The sequence below is a fragment of the Capra hircus genome, chromosome 10 (genome assembly GCF_001704415.2).
Source record: "Capra hircus breed San Clemente chromosome 10, ASM170441v1, whole genome shotgun sequence".
NCBI classification, from domain to species: Eukaryota; Metazoa; Chordata; class Mammalia; order Artiodactyla; family Bovidae; genus Capra; species Capra hircus.
This window is the reverse complement of record NC_030817.1, coordinates 18426678-18443862: the sequence shown is the minus strand read 5'-3', so window position 1 is coordinate 18443862 and position 17185 is coordinate 18426678. Positions and strand designations below refer to the sequence as shown.

General features: G+C 40.4%; 1 protein-coding gene across 3 annotated transcripts in view; it reads left to right on the top strand.

Annotated features, from left to right (window-relative positions):
- PSEN1 (presenilin 1) overlaps positions 1-16551 on the top strand; it is a 69941-nt gene extending 53390 nt beyond the window's left edge. For all 3 annotated transcript variants that reach the window (XM_013967270.2, XM_005686046.3, XM_005686045.2), the window contains 4 exons: positions 1327-1413; positions 4266-4439; positions 13936-14054; positions 15295-16551. In XM_013967270.2, coding sequence (XP_013822724.1) covers positions 1327-1413; positions 4266-4439; positions 13936-14054; positions 15295-15450 — 536 coding nt within the window. In that variant the 3' untranslated portion in view covers positions 15451-16551. The remainder of the gene's footprint in view (positions 1-1326; positions 1414-4265; positions 4440-13935; positions 14055-15294) is intronic.

Here is a 17185-nt window from a genome sequence, read left to right as displayed (position 1 = left end):
GAGTAAGTGCAGCTATTACAGGATTTTCATCCTCTTTGGTTATGTATTTCTTTCATAAGTTATTCAAGAAACCTTAGAGTATTAGGCAAATAGATAGAATTATAGAATCAGTGACAAAATGCCAGAGAAACATGGATGCCAAGTGGAGGGACTGAACTGAGTTTGCGGCAAGTTTTGGTTTCTGCTGTCGCCCAGAGAGAGTGGCACATGTCTGTATGTATTTTTGTGTTACTGTTGGTGTATCTTCAGGATAAATTCCCAAAAGTATTATTGCTGGATCGGAGGGTTAATGTACATGTAGTTTTGTTAGTGGTTACCAAATTCCCCTCCATGTTTCATCGTACCTGCAGTATGTAAAAGAAGCACCATTTTAGAGTATTCACATTGCCTCTTAATTAAAGTGTGATGAGGGAGTGTGTGTGTATACCTAGATCTGTATAGGTATATTAATATATATGTGATTTTGTGGAAGGGACATAGAGAATAGAAGGCAATTGACTATCTCTTTATGTTTATTGCTTTTAACCTTTTTTCCTTATTTCCTGTGTATAACACAGTTTAGCATTATTGAAAATCCCCGAAGTGAGACAGAATATGAGGGAATTTATTTGCATCTTTTGAATTATAAGCATTTGATGCTTTGTGAGCCTCTGTTTTTCCTCTAATTTAGTTCCATAAGTAATTTTCCTTAGAATTCACACTATTTTAGGATATTTAACTAGTCCATTTGTTTCAGTGGAAATTGTTCAAGTTGAGGTTATGATTTTAGAAAGGTCCAAAAAGCTCTATCTTCAAACATGTAAAAATGATAACTCCTTGTCTGACAAGATCAGAGTAACTTAAATATAATTTGATTTGAGATGTGATGTTTATGCTAAGAAGATAAAATATTCCAGATAGACATGACTTTCTGGAGGAGAATAAAATAATGACCTCGGCTGGGAGATTGAAAGGCCCACTGTGGACACTACAGAAGATGTTGAGGCAAACACAGGTTAGGAGGAGCTGTAGTTAGAAGGAGTTGAGGAATAACAGCCCTATATCAATAGTGAAAAAGAATCTTCCTTCTGGTTACTTTTCAGGGACTATAAGTGATAATGAAAAGTTTTATTATAGCAGCTGCAGTTTGAAGGCCACGATAAACATCCAGTTTCAGAATTTTTTCTTTGATCTACTAAAATCGAAGAGAACCTTTTGTGATTTTCAATATGAATTTACTTCTGGTTGTTTCTCTGATTTGTGTGGAGAAATAACAGCCTGCTCTCTGTTTGTGAGCCTGCCTTCTGTGTTCCCAGTGTTTACCTGGACTTTTGTCTTTCTCAACAGCAACAATGGTATGGTTGGTGAATATGGCAGAAGGAGACCCAGAAGCCCAAAGGAAGGTATCCAAAAACTCCAATTACAATGCACAAAGTAGGTGGCTTTTATTTTATTATTTCCTGATTTGGGGGATCATTGTCATCTTATGAGTTATGAAGCAATGATTTTAAGTACTTTCACTGGTCATGAACTGTTTTGAGAATCTCCTGGAAACTGTAGTAACACCCAGCAAACACAGATAAATACTTGAATTCACATGCTCCAAACCTGACAGTTGGGCTAGGTTTAAGAATTTCTACCATTAATACCAGTATGAAAATGTTCAAGTTGAGGGTATGATTTTAGAAAGGTCTTAAGCACTATCTTCAAATATGTAAAAATGAGAGCTCCTTGTCTGACAAGGTCAGGGTAACTTACATATAATTTGATTTGAGATGTGATGTTTATGCTAAGAAGATAAAATATCCAGATAGACTTGACTTTTTGGAGGAGGGTAAGAATAATGACCTAGGATAGGAGATTGAAAGCCCCTGGACACTACAGAGGATGTTAAGGCAAACACAGGTTAGGAGGAGTTGTAGTTAGAAAGAGTTGAGGAATAACAGCCTGATATCAATAGTCAAAAAGAAAGGAAACTTTTTTTTTTTTTTTTTTTTTAAGAAAAACAGGACTAACCTTATGAGGAAGCAGACAAACAAAGGCAAAATAAAAGTTAGAGAAAGGGCTTTAATTGAGATGCTATTCATCAGGAAAGGGAGAATTCAGGTTTTATAGAGACAAGAAAACTGCTGATTTAGCATTTGAGTAACTGCGAGGAGGTCAGTTTCAACTGGCAATTAGTATTTGGGACCCAAAGATATTTGGCCCATTCTGCAGTGACCGAGGTAGTAAATCAGGCTGGGATTAGACCAGCTATAGACCTGGTAGAGAAGTGGGAAATGGAGAAGACAGTTGCTCCAGGCCTGGGTATTGTGTTAACCTTGTTAAACTAAAGATTAGTTACCTGTGAGTGTATATGAGTTTGAGTGTGTTTTTGTACATCAAGATTTTACTCTTCCGACAAGTGTAGATTGAGTACCTGACCATGTGCCTGGTATTTTTCAGCACTGGGGATAGGGCACTGAATCAGAGGTCCTGTTCCTGTGGAGCTTGTAGCCTATTTGGGAGACACACATGTTCACCAGACAGTTCATTCGGTTTGTGATAAGCTCTACAAAGGAGAAGTGTAAGTTGCTATGAAAGTCTATAGTGGAAGACTTTCATTTATTTTAGAAAGTCAGGAAGGCTTCCCTGAGGAAGTGATAATAGGAGATGGCCAGCTGAAGAGTGTAAGAGCTTTCCAGAAGGGGAAGCATCATGGGCAGGGACCTTGAGAGGAGGAGGAGCTGGACGAACTCGCTCGGTGGGAGTGCACTTGGTATTTTGGGTGGGCGCTCTTCATTGTGTGGACTCCGCTCTGCACACCATGTAGCATGTTTAACATGCCTGGCCCCTCGCTCACCCACTAAATGCCAGGAGTGGCGTGGAGGTTGCAATAACCAAAAACTCCCCGCATCCTAGTTATTTCCAACCACCCATGTAAGGAGGTACTACCCCCAGTTGAAAACTAGTCTGTTACAGGAACTAGAAGTTAGATTGGAACAAAGGGGTATAGGTCGTCTGTAAGAGGAAAAAATAATAGAGCTCAGGGGTTGCCTGTACCTTAAAAAAAAAAAAATCAAGGTCCAGCACTATGAACATGCTGTTTATAATTAATTATGGAAGTAAATGCCAAAATAAATAGCCAAACGGGTTGGAAGTAGGATGGGGATCAGGAGTGAGGAAGGATAGGGCAGGGACTGCTGTTTTCATTTCTAAATCTTATACTTTTATAATTTTATAAACAAGCTCAGAGAAGATTCAGGTTTTATGGAGACCTGGGTAAGGAAAAAATACAAATTAAAAATACAAAATTGCTAGAACCTCTCTCAAAAAAAACTCCATGCAAGTAAGAAGTGTACAAGTTTCATTTATTCGTGGTAGATGAATAAATTTGAGCATCCATTACTTGTATAAAAAATAAAATAAGTGAGAAAAAAATATTATCAACTCCACTTATGTATTTTAACTATTTTTGACGTATGGAAGGTTCTGGAGACAGTCATGTTATACTCACCGTTTTCAGTCAGAACTAGTCATGATAACAAAATGACTAGCCCATAAGAAAATCCCCTTGCTCCTTCCCATCCTCCACCCTCTAGTCGTGGTCTGCTTTTATAACTCAGTCACTGGAGCCAGTGGTGGGTGCCACCAGTTAGTGAGTGCCACCAGCTGCAAAGATCAGAGGAAACGTTCTCTCACGTGACCAGAAGTCTTGGCTCATTTTATGACTCGATAATTATCAGGGGTCCGAGTTCTTTCCTACCTTCCTGCTCTGCCATCCTTACTTGCTGGCTTGGTCCTCGGCGCACTGCTCCTCATGGTCACAAGGTGACAGCTGCAGTGCCAGGCATCATATGCAGATAAGACAACATCCAGGGGAACGAGGGGCTGCTTGTGGCTTCCTTGAATCTCATAAAGAGTGAACAAGTGTCCCCCGCTTTCCAGCAGATTTTGTCTCACCACACATTGGCTGGTACGAGCCCCACAGCCTTAGAGCGTTCATTGGGAAGAGGAAGGGTGGGGTGACCACGCTTAGCTCGGACTGAACAGAATTAACCACCAGAGTCCTGGGTGAGAGGTGGAAACCCAAATAAATCATGACTCTGCCCTCAGGAAATAAGGGGAGAAATGGCTGTTGTGGAAGCAACCAGCGGGCACTGAAATAACCCTTGATTTGTTGTTTAAGGGCCAGACAACTCACCTAGTTACAATGACAGGTAAATTACTGTTCCCATGTAATTTTCTTAAAGGTATAAAGAGAATTTTCCAAGTATTACAGCTGCAATATACACTTTTTCTTGAAGGCACAGAAAGTGAGTCACAAGACCCAGTGACAGAGAGTGACGATGGTGGCTTCAGCGAAGAGTGGGAAGCCCAGAGGGACAGTCGCCTGGGGCCTCATCATTCTACGGCTGAGTCACGATCTGCTGTGCAGGACCTTTCCAGCAGCATCCTGGCCAGTGAGGACCCAGAGGAAAGTATGTGCCTTTCTCTACACTGGCAAGTCATGCAAGTCCTGAGTTTTTAAGGTGCTGCAGTATCATACTCTTCCCAAAATAACATGAGTCAGAGTGTTCCAGTCTAATTCTAAACAGCAGTGCAGTTTTTACTGAGAAGTAACAATAGTTGCTGCTTTTCTCATGGTTAAATTTATTAATGGACCAAATTCTACCCCTCAGATTTTTAAAAATTATCCCTTAATAATTTGATAATATCCTTAACCTTGGGGATTGATTCTGTAAGGTAAAAAAATTTTTAAAATATTATTCCAATAAAACTTTAGGTGTACAAAAATGTCATTAATATATTTCGTTCTTTGCTGCACAGAGACCTTTGAATTTAAATGTTTTGCCCTTTTACATTGTTCCTACCCTTTGTTGGCAAGCACTGCGTTTTATTAATTCTGAAGAAAATCAAAGGGATTTAGGTTCTGTGCAGTAATGTAAAAGTTTGTTGAGTGTCTGAGGTGTGTAATTGCTCAGATTCAGGTCAGCACTCGGGGCTTCTTAGGATATTAGCCAGTAGAGCCCACAAGTTAGGGCTCAGTCACCTCCTCACTTGGTCTTAGAGAGGTGATTTACTGAATAAGAAGAGATTAGCACATTTCCCAACCAAGTTACCTCGGTGTTTTCATTTTCACAGAAGTGAAACTCTTGATTAAAACATACAGAAGTATTAAGTAGTTTGAAGGAAAGAGACACCTAGATTCCTTCTCTGCTGCTGCTGCTGCTAAGTCACTCCAGTCATGTCCGACTCTGTGTGACCCCATAGGCGGCAGCCTACCAGGCTCCCCCGTCCCTGGGATTCTCCAGGCAAGAATACTGGAGTGGGTTGCCATTTCCTTTTCCAATGCATGAAGGTGAAAAGAGAAAGTGAAGTCGCTTAGTTTTGTCTGACTCTTAGCGACCCCATGGACTGCAGCCTACCAGGCTCCTCCACCCATGGGACTTTCCAGGCAAGAGATTCCTTCTCTAGTCAGTATTAATTGTGACCTTGACATTGTCCTTTAGTTTGAGCAGAACAGTTCTTACTTAGAGCTCACCCTTAGTCTTTTACCTGGGTTAGAACCTGGGCAGATCCATGACTGTGGTGCTGGCTAAGTTTTCCAGATGTTAGAGTCAGCTGCAGCCTGTACCTTTCGCACTCCTGGGAAACCAGACGCAATCACCTCTTAGCCAGGCTTGAACTTAGCCTTTGCTGGTATTGTCTCGGCCTGCAGTTACCACTGTAATTAGGTTGCCTCTTCTGTTCTGTCTCTTCTTTTCTCAATGATGTGTAGAAACAAAAGAAGTCAGCAGTGTAGCCGTTGAGCGTGACAGCAGTGGGATTCTCTCATGACTGCTTTTTCTACTTGAAGAGTCTCTCTCTGGATCATCTGCATTCTTCATCAGTAACTTTTTCTTTTTAAAGGAGAACCCCAAAATTTCCCTTCCACCTTCAGATTAATGTTTCATTTATCTGGGACCAATATAAACTAATAATTGGCATTCTTTTCTCTTCTAAGCATCCAGCACACACATAACCATCTCATTAGTGGTTTATTCTTCACAAGTAAACCAGACTTGTGGTGGTTACTTACAGAAAAGTCTCAGTTTACAATAGAATTTGATATGTATGTAAAGACATGTGTGTCTTCCAAAACAGCCCTATCAAAATCATAATTTAATCAGAAAACTGAACACTGAGAGTTTTTAGATAGAAATGTAAAACATGTTTATTCAGTGGTCTGCATTGGAAGTGCAGAGTCCTAACCACTGGACCACCCGGGAATTCTCCTGAGTTCTATTTTAAATTTGCTGATAAAATATACCTACATTTCTCTGTCCATTAAAATGAATTCTGTGAAGCATAACTATAGCATTTGCCATAATATTATTATTATTTAAACAAACATAAGCCAGTATATGAAAAATGAGGTGATAATTTTTAAGCTTGATCGGTACTTTGTTTTTGTTTATTTTTTTGTAAACCTCTGTTGAGACATAACTCACATACTGTACTATTCACCCATTTAAAGTGATGAAAGTGAAAGTTACTCAGCTGTGTCTAACTCTTAATGACCCCATGGACTATATAGTCCATGGAATTCTCCAGGCCAGAATACTGGAGTGGGTAACCTTTCCCTTCTCCAGGGGATCTTCCCAACCCAGGAACTGAACCCAGGATTCCCGCAGTGCAGGCAGATTCTTTACCAGCTGAGCCACAAGGGAAGTCCTACATTTACAGTGATGGCCTTAATATATTCACAGAATTATTCAGCCATCACCACAGTTGACTTTAGAACATTGTCAATACCCCATAAAGAAACCTTACACTCTTTACTATTACCTCGTCAGTCCCTCTCATCCTGCCTTCCCCTTTAAAAGTGTGCAATGCAGTGGTTTTTATTATAGTTGTATAGCCATTACCACAAGCTAATGTTGGAACATGCTCATCACCTCAGAGAGAAACGCTGTACTCATTACTCCTGTCCCCCCAAAAAAACCACCTAATGTACCCTCATAATAGATTTGCCTTTTCCGGCCATTTCAGCTAAATAGAATCAGCCAGTATATGGTTCTTTGTGCTGATTTCTTTCACTTAGCATAATATTTTCAAGGTTTATGTTATAGTATGTGCTGGTACTTGTTTCTATTTTTTTTCATTCACTTTTGGCTGTGCTGGGCCTTTGTTGCTGCTTGAGCTTCTCTCTGGATGTGGTGCCAGGGCTTCTTGTTTCAGTGGCTTCTCTTGCTGCGGAGCACGGGCTGTAGCACACGGGCTCAGTAGTTGCAGCTCCCAAACTCTAGAGCGCAGGCTCGGTGGTTGTGGCACACGGGCTTAGTTGCTCCACAGCTTGTGGGATCTTCCCAGATGAGGGATCAAACCCATGGCTCCTGCACTGGCAGGCTGATTCTTCACCCCTCGGCCACTAGGGAAACCCCCTCATTTCTTTTTGTAGCCAAATAATATTCCATTTAAAGGATATGTCACGTTTATCATCCATTCATCAGTTAATGGACATCTAGATTTTTTCCATTTCAAGCTATTAGGCATATTGTTGCTGTGAATGTTCATGTACCTGTCTGTGTGGACATAGTTTTTATTTCTCTTAGGTTTATACCTGCAGTTAGAATGCTGGGTCATATGATAACTCTATAGTTAACCTTTTGAGGAACTCCCAGATGGTTTTCCAAAGTGTCTGCACCATTTTGCATTCCCACTAGCACTGTTTATATGTTCCAGTTCTTACACATCTTCACTGATAACTTTTTATTATCTGTCTTTTGATTATAATCATTCTAGTGAATGTAAAGTGGTATCTCATCAGGGTTTTGATTTGCCTTTTTCTGATGACTAATAATGTTGAGTACCTTTTTGTGTGCTAAAATTTGTATTTGTTTCTTTTTGGCTGTGCTGGGCCTGTGTTGCTGCACTTGGGCTTTCTCTAGTTGCAGCGAGCAGGAGTACTACACAGTCCTGCTGTGCCATGCACAGACTTCTCATTGCAGAGCATGGGCCCAGTTGCCCTCTGGCATGTGGAACCCTGCCAGAGCAGGGATCGAACCCATGTCCTCCGTATTTGCAGGCATATTGTTAACCACCAGGGAAGTCCATCATCTGCATTATTTTTTAAAATTTATTTCTATAGCTTTTTTTTCCCTTCCCTGAAGAACTTAGTTTCTTTCAGTTAGTTTCTTATAGCACTATTTGGAATCAAGTCTTTTTAAGGCTATCATTTGTTTAGCCACTGTGTGTGCCAAGAACTTTTCTGTATTATTTTCAACTCTGATACCAACCTTGTGAAATAGCTCTGTAATCCCCATCTTGTAGCTGAAGAATTTGAGGGTTAAAGAATGAGTTGGGCTCTTTTGCACACTTGAAACTGGTAGAAATATTCATCATTCTGGGAAGGTTAGCAAGTTAAAGGATAACTGACTCTCTAATTCAGAGCATTGAATTTCACAGGTCATATGGTTTATTTTTCGCATTAAGGAAGACTTCACTCTGGCTTCCACAACTTAAAAAGAAATGCTGGCTACTCAGTAAGATCTTATTAACCAGCACCCCGCTCCTTTGTCACACACATCTGGAGCAGACCCTGCTTCTCAGGGCTTTCAACCCCTATCTTCCAGAAGTATCTCAGGAAACAAAGCTTTAAGACCGGGATCAAACTTCAGTTGGCAATAGTTACTTAACAATCAGAAAGGTAAAACCAAGTTGTAAAGTTTAATGGGTTACTGTTGAGCCTCAAGTCAAAGAGTATTTTTGAATCCATAGTTTTGAAAAGTTAAAAATAATGTTTGACAGTAGAAAATCTAGGACCTCTGCATTTCTGTGTAAGTTTTAGGAATCAGCTTGTTAATTTCTATAAATTGATCCTAAAATTTATTTGGAAATGTGAAGAACTTAGAATATCCAAAACAATTTTGAAAGAGAAGAAAAAAGGTGGTGGACTTCAGCAATCTGATTTCAATGAAAGCTTACTCTAAAACCACAGTAATCAAGATAAGGACAGGCATATAAATCAATGAAACAAAACTGAAAGTCCAGAAGTAAACCTTTATATTTATGGTCAATGATTTTTTTTTTTTACAAAGGTGCTAAAATAATTCAGTGGCAAAGGGATATAATCTTTTCAACACAATCAAAAGTTAACCCAGAATGTGTCATAACCTGAAATGTAAATGGCAAAACTATAAAACTTCTAGAAGAAAACAAAGAAAAACTTCATGACCTTCAGTTGAGCAAAGAGTTCATTAATACAACAGTGATACATAGAGAAAAAAAATTGATAGGTTGGACCTTGTCAAAGTTTAAAACTTCAGACGATACCATTTAGAGAAGAGATATTTAGGAAATTCCCTGGCAGTGGTTAGAGCTCTGTGCTTTCACTGCTGAGGATGAGGGTGCGAACCCTGGTCAGGGAACTGCGATCCCACAAGCCACATGGCACAGCCGAAAAAGAGAGAGAGAGAAGAGGTATCTATACTCATGTTCATAGCACTTTTCACAGTGACCATGAGATGGAGGCAACCTAAGTGTCCATTGACAGATGAATGGATAAACAAAATGCGGTGTATACATATGATGAGGTATTACTCAACTTCAAAAAGAAAGGAAGACCTAACACATGCTGCAGTGTGGATGATCCAAGGCATTATGCTAAGTGAAATAAACTGGTCACAGTAAGATGAATACTGTATGATTCCACTTAAATGAAGTACCTCTAGTAGTCAGACTCAGAGACGGAGAGTGGAGTGGTGGTTTCCAGAGTCTGGAGGGAGAGAGGAAGGAGTTACTTAATGAGGACAGAGTTTCACTTCTGCAAAGTGAAGAGTTCTGTGGGTGGATGGTGGTGATGGTGGCACAACAGTGTGAATGTACTTAATGCCACTGAACTGTGTATTTAACCACATTAAAAAAAAAAAAAAAGCAAAGCGGGACTTCCCTAGTGGTTAAGAATCCGAGGACGCAGGTTTGATCCCTTGTCCAGAAAGATCCCACGTGCTGAGTGCTGCAGCTGCTGAAGCCTGCACTCCTAGGACCTGTGCTGTGCAACAAGAGAAGCCACCGCAGTGAGCAGCCCGAGCACCACAGGGAAGAGTAGCCCTGCCTCTCCACACTAGAGAAAGCCTGTGTGCAGCGACGAAGACCCAGCACAGCCAAAAATAAATTTTTAAAAAATTAAAAAATTGGGGGACTTCCCTGATGGTCCAGTGGCCAAGACTCCGTGCTCCCAGTGCAGGGGGGCTGGGTTCAATCCCTGGCCAGAGAACTAGATCCCACGTGCTCTAACTAAGATCCAGCAAAGCCAAATAAAAATAAGTAAGTTTTTTTTTTTAATTAAATTTTTTTAAAAAAGAAAAAGAGCCACATACTGAGAGAAAATATTTGTAAATCCTGTTAAAAGAATTTGTAGTTAGGATATAAAGAGAATTCTTATAACTCAATAATAGGAGGCTATTTTAAAAATAGGGTAATACTTTTAATAAACATTTCCTCAGAGGAGAAGTATAATGGCTAATCAACACATGAAAAGATACTCAACATCATGATTCAGAATGGCTTTAATCAAAAAGACAGCAACACCAAGTGCTGGTGAGGACTGAAGAAACCAGAAGCATTGTGCACTGCTGGTGGGAATGCACACATACAGCCATCATAGAGAAAACTTGGCAGCTTGTCAAAAGGCTAAACGTTAATTTACCATATAACCCAGCAGATCCACTCCTAGGAATCTCCCCAATGGGAATGAAAGCAGTCTGCCCACACAAAGATGTGTACGCTGATGTTCATAGCAGCATTATTCATAACAGCCAAAAACGGAACACAATCTAAACGTCCATCAACTGGTAATGGATAAACACAATATAGTATATCCATACAATGAAAAGCTATTCATCAGTGAAAAGGAACAAACTATAGATACATGCCAAAATCATGGATAAACCTCAGAAATACGTTAATACAGATGGCCAACAAGCACATGAAAAAGTATTCAACATCACTCATTATTCAGTTCAGTTCAGTCGCTCAGTCGTGTCCGACTCTCTGCAACCCCATGAATCGCAGCATGCCAGGCCTCCCTGTCCATCACCAACTCCCGGAGTTCACTCAGACTCACGTCTATCGAGTCAGTGATGCCATCCAGCCATCTCATCCTCGGTCGTCCCCTTCTCCTCCTGCCCCAATCCCTCCCAGCATCAGAGTCTTTTCCAATGAGTCAACTCTTCGCATGAGGTGGCCAAAGTATTGGAGTTTCAGCCTCAACATCAGTCCTTCCAATGAACACCCCAGACTGGTCTCCTTCAGAATGGACTGGTTAGATCTCCTTGGAGTCCAAGGGACTCTCAAGAGTCTTCTCCAACACCGCAGTTCAAAAGCATCAATTCTTCGACGCTCAGCTTTGTTCACAGTCCAACTCTCACATCCATACGTGACCACTGGAAAAACCATAGCCTTGACTAGACGGATCTTTGTTGGCAAAGTAATATCTCTGCTTTTCAATATGCTCTCTAGGTTGGTCATAACTTTCCTTCCAAGGAGTAAGCATCTTTTAATTTCATAGCTGCAGTCACCATCTGCAGTGATTTTGGAGCCCCCAAAAAATGCAAATCAAAACTACAGTGAAGTTTCACCTCACACCAGTCAGAATGACCATCATCAAAAAGTCTGTAAATAATAAATTCTGGAGAGGATGTGGAGAAAAGGGAACCTTCCTGAACTGTTGGTGGGAATGTAAATTGTTGCAGCCGCTTTGTAAGAATAGTATGGAGGTTCCTTAAAAAACTAGTTACCGTATGATTCTGCAGCCCTACTCCTGGGCATATTAAAAACTCTAATTCAAAAAAGACACATATACCCTGATGTTCATAGCAGCACTATTTACAGTAGTCAAGACATGGAAGTAACCTAAATGTCCATTGACTGGTGAATGTATAAAGATGTGGTACATATATACACGATGGAATATATTCAGCAATACAAAAGAATGAAATAATGCCATTTGCAGCAACTTGGATGGACCTAGAGATTATCATACTAAGTGAAGTAAGTCAGAGAATGATAAATATGATGTGATATCACTTATATGTGAAATCTAAAAAAATGATACACATGGGCTTACTAACAGAACAGAAATAGACTCGCAGACATAGAAAACAAACTTGGTTACCAAAGGGGAACCTGTAGGGTGGGGGGTAATTTAGGTGTTTGGGGTTAATAGATACATAGTATTATACATAAAATAGGTAAACAACAAGAACCTACTATATACTACAGGAAGCTATCTTCAGTATCTTGTAATAACCTGTAATGGAAGATAATCTGTATATATATATATATAAAACTGAATCACCTTGTACACCTGAAACTAACACTACATTGTACATCAGTTCAGTTCAGTTGCTCAGTCATATCCGACTCTTTGCGACCCCGTGGACTGCAGCATGCCAGGCTTCTCTGTCCATCACCAACTCCCGGAGATTGCTCAAACTTGTGTCCATTGAGTCGGTGATGCCATCCAACCATTTCATCCTCTGTCACCCCCTTCTCCTCCTGGCTTCAATCTTTCCCAGCATCAGGGTCTTTTCTAGTGAGTCAGTTCTTCGCATTAGGTGGCCAGAGTATTGGAGCTTCAGCTTCAGCAGCAGTCCTTCCAGTGAATATTCAGGGTTGATTTCCTTTAGGATTGACTGGTTGGATCTCCTTGCAGTCCAAGGGACTCTCAAGAGTCTTCTCTAACCCCACAGTTCAAAAGCATTAATTCTTCAGTGCTCAGCTCTCTTTATGGTCCAACTCTCACCTCTGTTTCCATACATGACTACTGGAAAAACCATAGATTTGACTAGACAGACCTTTGTCAGCAAAGTAATGTCTCTGCTTTTTAATATGCTGTCCAGGTTGGTCATAGCTTTTCTTCCAAGGAGCAAGCATTTTTAAATTTCACAGCTGCATTCACCATCTCTAGTGATTTTGGAGCCCAAGAAAATAAAGTCTGTCACTGTTTCCATTGTTTCCCCATCTATTGGCTATGAAGTGATGGGACCAGATGCCATGATCTTGGTTTTTTGAATGTCACTATACTTCAGTTTTTAAAAATTATATTAAATGAAAGAAGCCAGTCACAAAAAAACTTCATATTATGAGTCCATTTCTATGTGTCTAGAAAAGTCAGATTTATAGAGTTAGAAAGTAGTTGCTTAAGGCTTGAAACACAAGTATCTAAGTGGGGTGATGGAAATGTGATAGATGATGGTGATGGTTGTACAACTCCAGGTTTTTTACAGTCATTGAATTGGTGCATTTTATGAAATAAATTATATTCCAGTGAAACTGTTTTTCAAATAAAAGGAGATGATACTATCTCATAGGGCTTCTTGTGAGGATTTATTTGAACAAGTGCCAGGTACAAACTAGGCAGTAATAGATGACAATTATTATTTACTGTCAGTATTTTTTTTATATATAACCGCAGCATCTACTGTTAAGACTGCAGAGTCAGCCCTATAGCATCTGAACCTCCCGTTACAGAAAACCAAAAAAAAAAAAAAGAGGGAAAACCTAAAGAAAGCCTAACTTTGTATAATATCATTTACTGACTTCTCATTCAGTGTGGCAGAGAAGGCAATGGCAACCCACTCCAGTACTCTTGGCCTGGAAAATCCCATGGAAGGAGGAGCCTGGTAGGGTGCAGTCCATGGGATCACTAAGAGTAGGACACAACTGAGCAACTTCACTTTCACTTTTCACTTTCATGCATTGGAGAAGGAAATGGCAACCCACTCCAGTGTTTTTGCCTTGAGAATCCCAGGGACAGGGGAGCCTGGTGGGCTTCTGTCTGTGGGGTCGCACAGAGTCGGACATTACTGAGGCAACTTAGCAGCAGCAGCAGCAGCAGCATTCAGTGTGGGATGGGGAGGGGGCACATTTTTAAATTGTGAAGTCATAGCAAAGAGTGACAAACTTATATTCATAATCTTTCCATTTTAGGAGGAGTAAAACTTGGATTAGGAGATTTCATTTTCTACAGTGTTCTGGTTGGTAAAGCTTCTGCAACAGCCAGTGGAGACTGGAACACAACCATAGCCTGTTTTGTAGCCATATTAATTGTAAGTATACATTGATTAAAACCTGTTAGAACTCCTTATCTCAAAACTCTGATTAAAAGGCAGCTCTTTTAACCCCAGCTTGGCTGAGTGTTCCAATCACCTGGGGAGCTTTTTAAAAACACAAATAATAGGACCTCACCCGAATAGTTTCGCCACGTGGCCACACATTGAAATCACCTGAGAGCTTTTAAAACAGTGCTTCTCTGCCCTGAGATATTATTTAATTTGTTTTAATTGTGTATTTTTTTTAAGTTCCCCCAGGAAATTCTGGTAAGCACTTCTGACTAGGAACCACTGCTTCAAGCCTGGCAGCATAAATAATTATGTAGAGAATTAGATCAGTCTTAAAGGGATAAGCAGTTCCTCACTTAGAGTGGTCTTGGTGGCAGTTTTGCATTTAACACCACAACCTGCAACATACAGTGTCCTTTGGGCAGGCAATATGAGGCAAGAAAAGCTAACATAGTGCCTGATCACACATAGATTTTGCTTATAGAGTCACAATGTGAGCCTGAAGCTTTCAGAACTGTGATTTTAAGTAACTCATAAGATATTTCTTACTGTTGTTTTTGCTGGAGGTGTGATGTCTCATGTATATGTATATATGAGTGAAGTTGGATGAGAGGTTAGATGAGAGCCTTTACTTATGTATTTATTTTGTGATTATATTTGTGATTTATCTTGGTCATATGACCAGTTAGAATTTTCATTTATTTCTCTTTTGAGGTTAGTTTTCTGGATGTGTTTTAGTGTCAGTTAACTAGGGTAAAAAATGGGCTGTATTATATAGCTGCTCTGTCTTTATAAGAAAACATTATACATTTTATAAACAAATATTTGTTGGTTTATTCCATGAGCACCTCTTTGCCCCCAGACAGCATAAAGAATGTTCTTCACCTCTGGGATTTTTAGCCAAACTAAATCTACAGTAGCCAAGTCAATATTTTAGATAGAAATTTCAATATTGTTCATTTGTTTAAAAAACCATTTTGCTTATTTTCAGATTCTATTCCCTACCTAGAATTAGGGGATGAAATATCAATAATATATGGATAATCTCTATTGTGAAGAAAAATAAATGTTCCAGATTCAGTGAAAAAACTTTTGTTCTAAAATTTAATCTCAAAGGATCATATGTTCAGTTAACTAAATCAAGACCCAGATTTGTGATTGAGTTGATTTGCACAGAATACTTGCATAATTATGTCTGCATTTGTGTTTTTTCCCCACTTCTCCACAGGGTTTGTGCCTTACATTATTGCTCCTCGCCATTTTCAAGAAAGCATTACCAGCTCTTCCAGTCTCTATCACCTTTGGGCTTATTTTCTACTTTGCCACAGATTATCTTGTTCAGCCCTTTATGGACCAGTTAGCATTCCATCAGTTTTATATCTAGCATATTTACAGTTAGAATCTCATGGATTTTTCTCCTTTAACTATAATAAAATCTGGGGAGGACAAAGGTGATTTTCCAGTGTCCACATCTAACAAAGTCAAGATTCCCAGCTGGACTTTTTGCAGCTTCCTTCCAAGTCTTCCTGACCACCTGCACTATTGGGCGTTGGAAGGAGGTTTCTACAGAAAACGGTTTTGAACACGTCATTGTGGTGAACTAAGTCCCTCAATGCAGAAACTACCAGATTTGAGGGACAAGGACAAGGCAAAGCCATGGGCCAAAAAGTTGCTGTGCTCCCACCAGCAGGTTGACCTGTGGTCACAGGTGGACTTTACCAACGCTGCAGACTCTCAGGACTACCATTACCAGAAGGTTAAATGAAATGGTTAAAACCAAACAGGACTCTTCATCTTAAGCTACATACTGCAAATCAACCTAATAAATCTGTATTGAATTCTGAACCTTTTCGGGAGATACCATAAGGAGAGCAGGCACCAGCAGCAAAATGGAAAGACGAGAAGGGACTCAAACTTTCAGACTTTTTGCTGCGGACTTACCATTTTTTAAATGAGACTTTTTTTCACCTGAGTCAAGTCAGAGGTATAGGTTGATTTTGACACTTCTTCTCAAGCACTGAAGCTCATTACTATCTGTGGCTGCCATTTCTTCCCAAGGCCAGTCTGAACTTATTTGAGGTTGCTTTATCTTAAAAGTCTTAACCTCAGGTTCAAATTCAGTAATTTCTGGAAATAATGGGACTGTAACTCAACGATTCCCTATCACCCTTAGGTAAATTCTGGATTCTCCACCAAATTTCTAATTTGTAGGCATATTGGGAGGTTCACTTGCCCCCAGGTGCCTCCCTCCTTCCCTCTCTCTCCCTTTACTCCCCTCACGAGCACTTGTCCTGTGCAGTGAATAAGACAGCCCTGTTGTGGTAGCAGATGGTCCGGTTGTCATAGGATTTTGCTCTTTGTGTGGCACAAAGAATGTGTCATGAATCAGTGCTCTAAGCCCTGCTGTCATAATTTCTTCAATAGCAAAATACAGTGTGTGCCCAAAGACAGTAGAATTAAAGAAGAGTAAAATTGCTCGTGAAGCGCTTTTCTGTCCTGGTTTTTTTCCTTTCTTTCTTTTTTTTTAAACTACAACCCATTGTCTCTTGACAGTAGGTCAGAATTTGAGCCAATAGCCAAAAGCCAGTGGTTTATAAAGTTTACAACTCAGTTGTATCTGTACAAAGCTTGAAGAACACCGTTGTTTCCCTTGGTGAGTTGAGGGAGAACCGAGAGTCTGGAGGAGAACCAGCTGCCAAGAGAAGAGAGGAGAGGCCCCCAGCAGCCAGTGGGACAAGATGAGGCCAAGTCCCATGAAGGAGAGGATTCGAGCGATTCCTCAAGCAGCTCAAAACGGGTGTTCTGCATTTCCCCTTCTGCGTTATCTTTCGTTTCAATGTACCTCTGTGAGAGCTGGGCCTCCGAGTTCAGCCCCTGAGCAGTTTAGTTGGACAGTGAACAGAAATAGAGTCACCGGCTGTGGGCACATGGCACCTCTGGATGAAGCTTTGCCAGGCACACCCCTTCTCCTACCACAGCCAGCCCTCAGCCATGGTGACCACACCCCCTTCTCCTACCACAGCCAGCCCTCAGCCATGGTGGCCACACTGAGCATTTGTGTGGAATGTGGTTTCCCCCTGAGGCTGCTTTGGGTTCTCTGTGGAGTTTCAGTTCAGTTC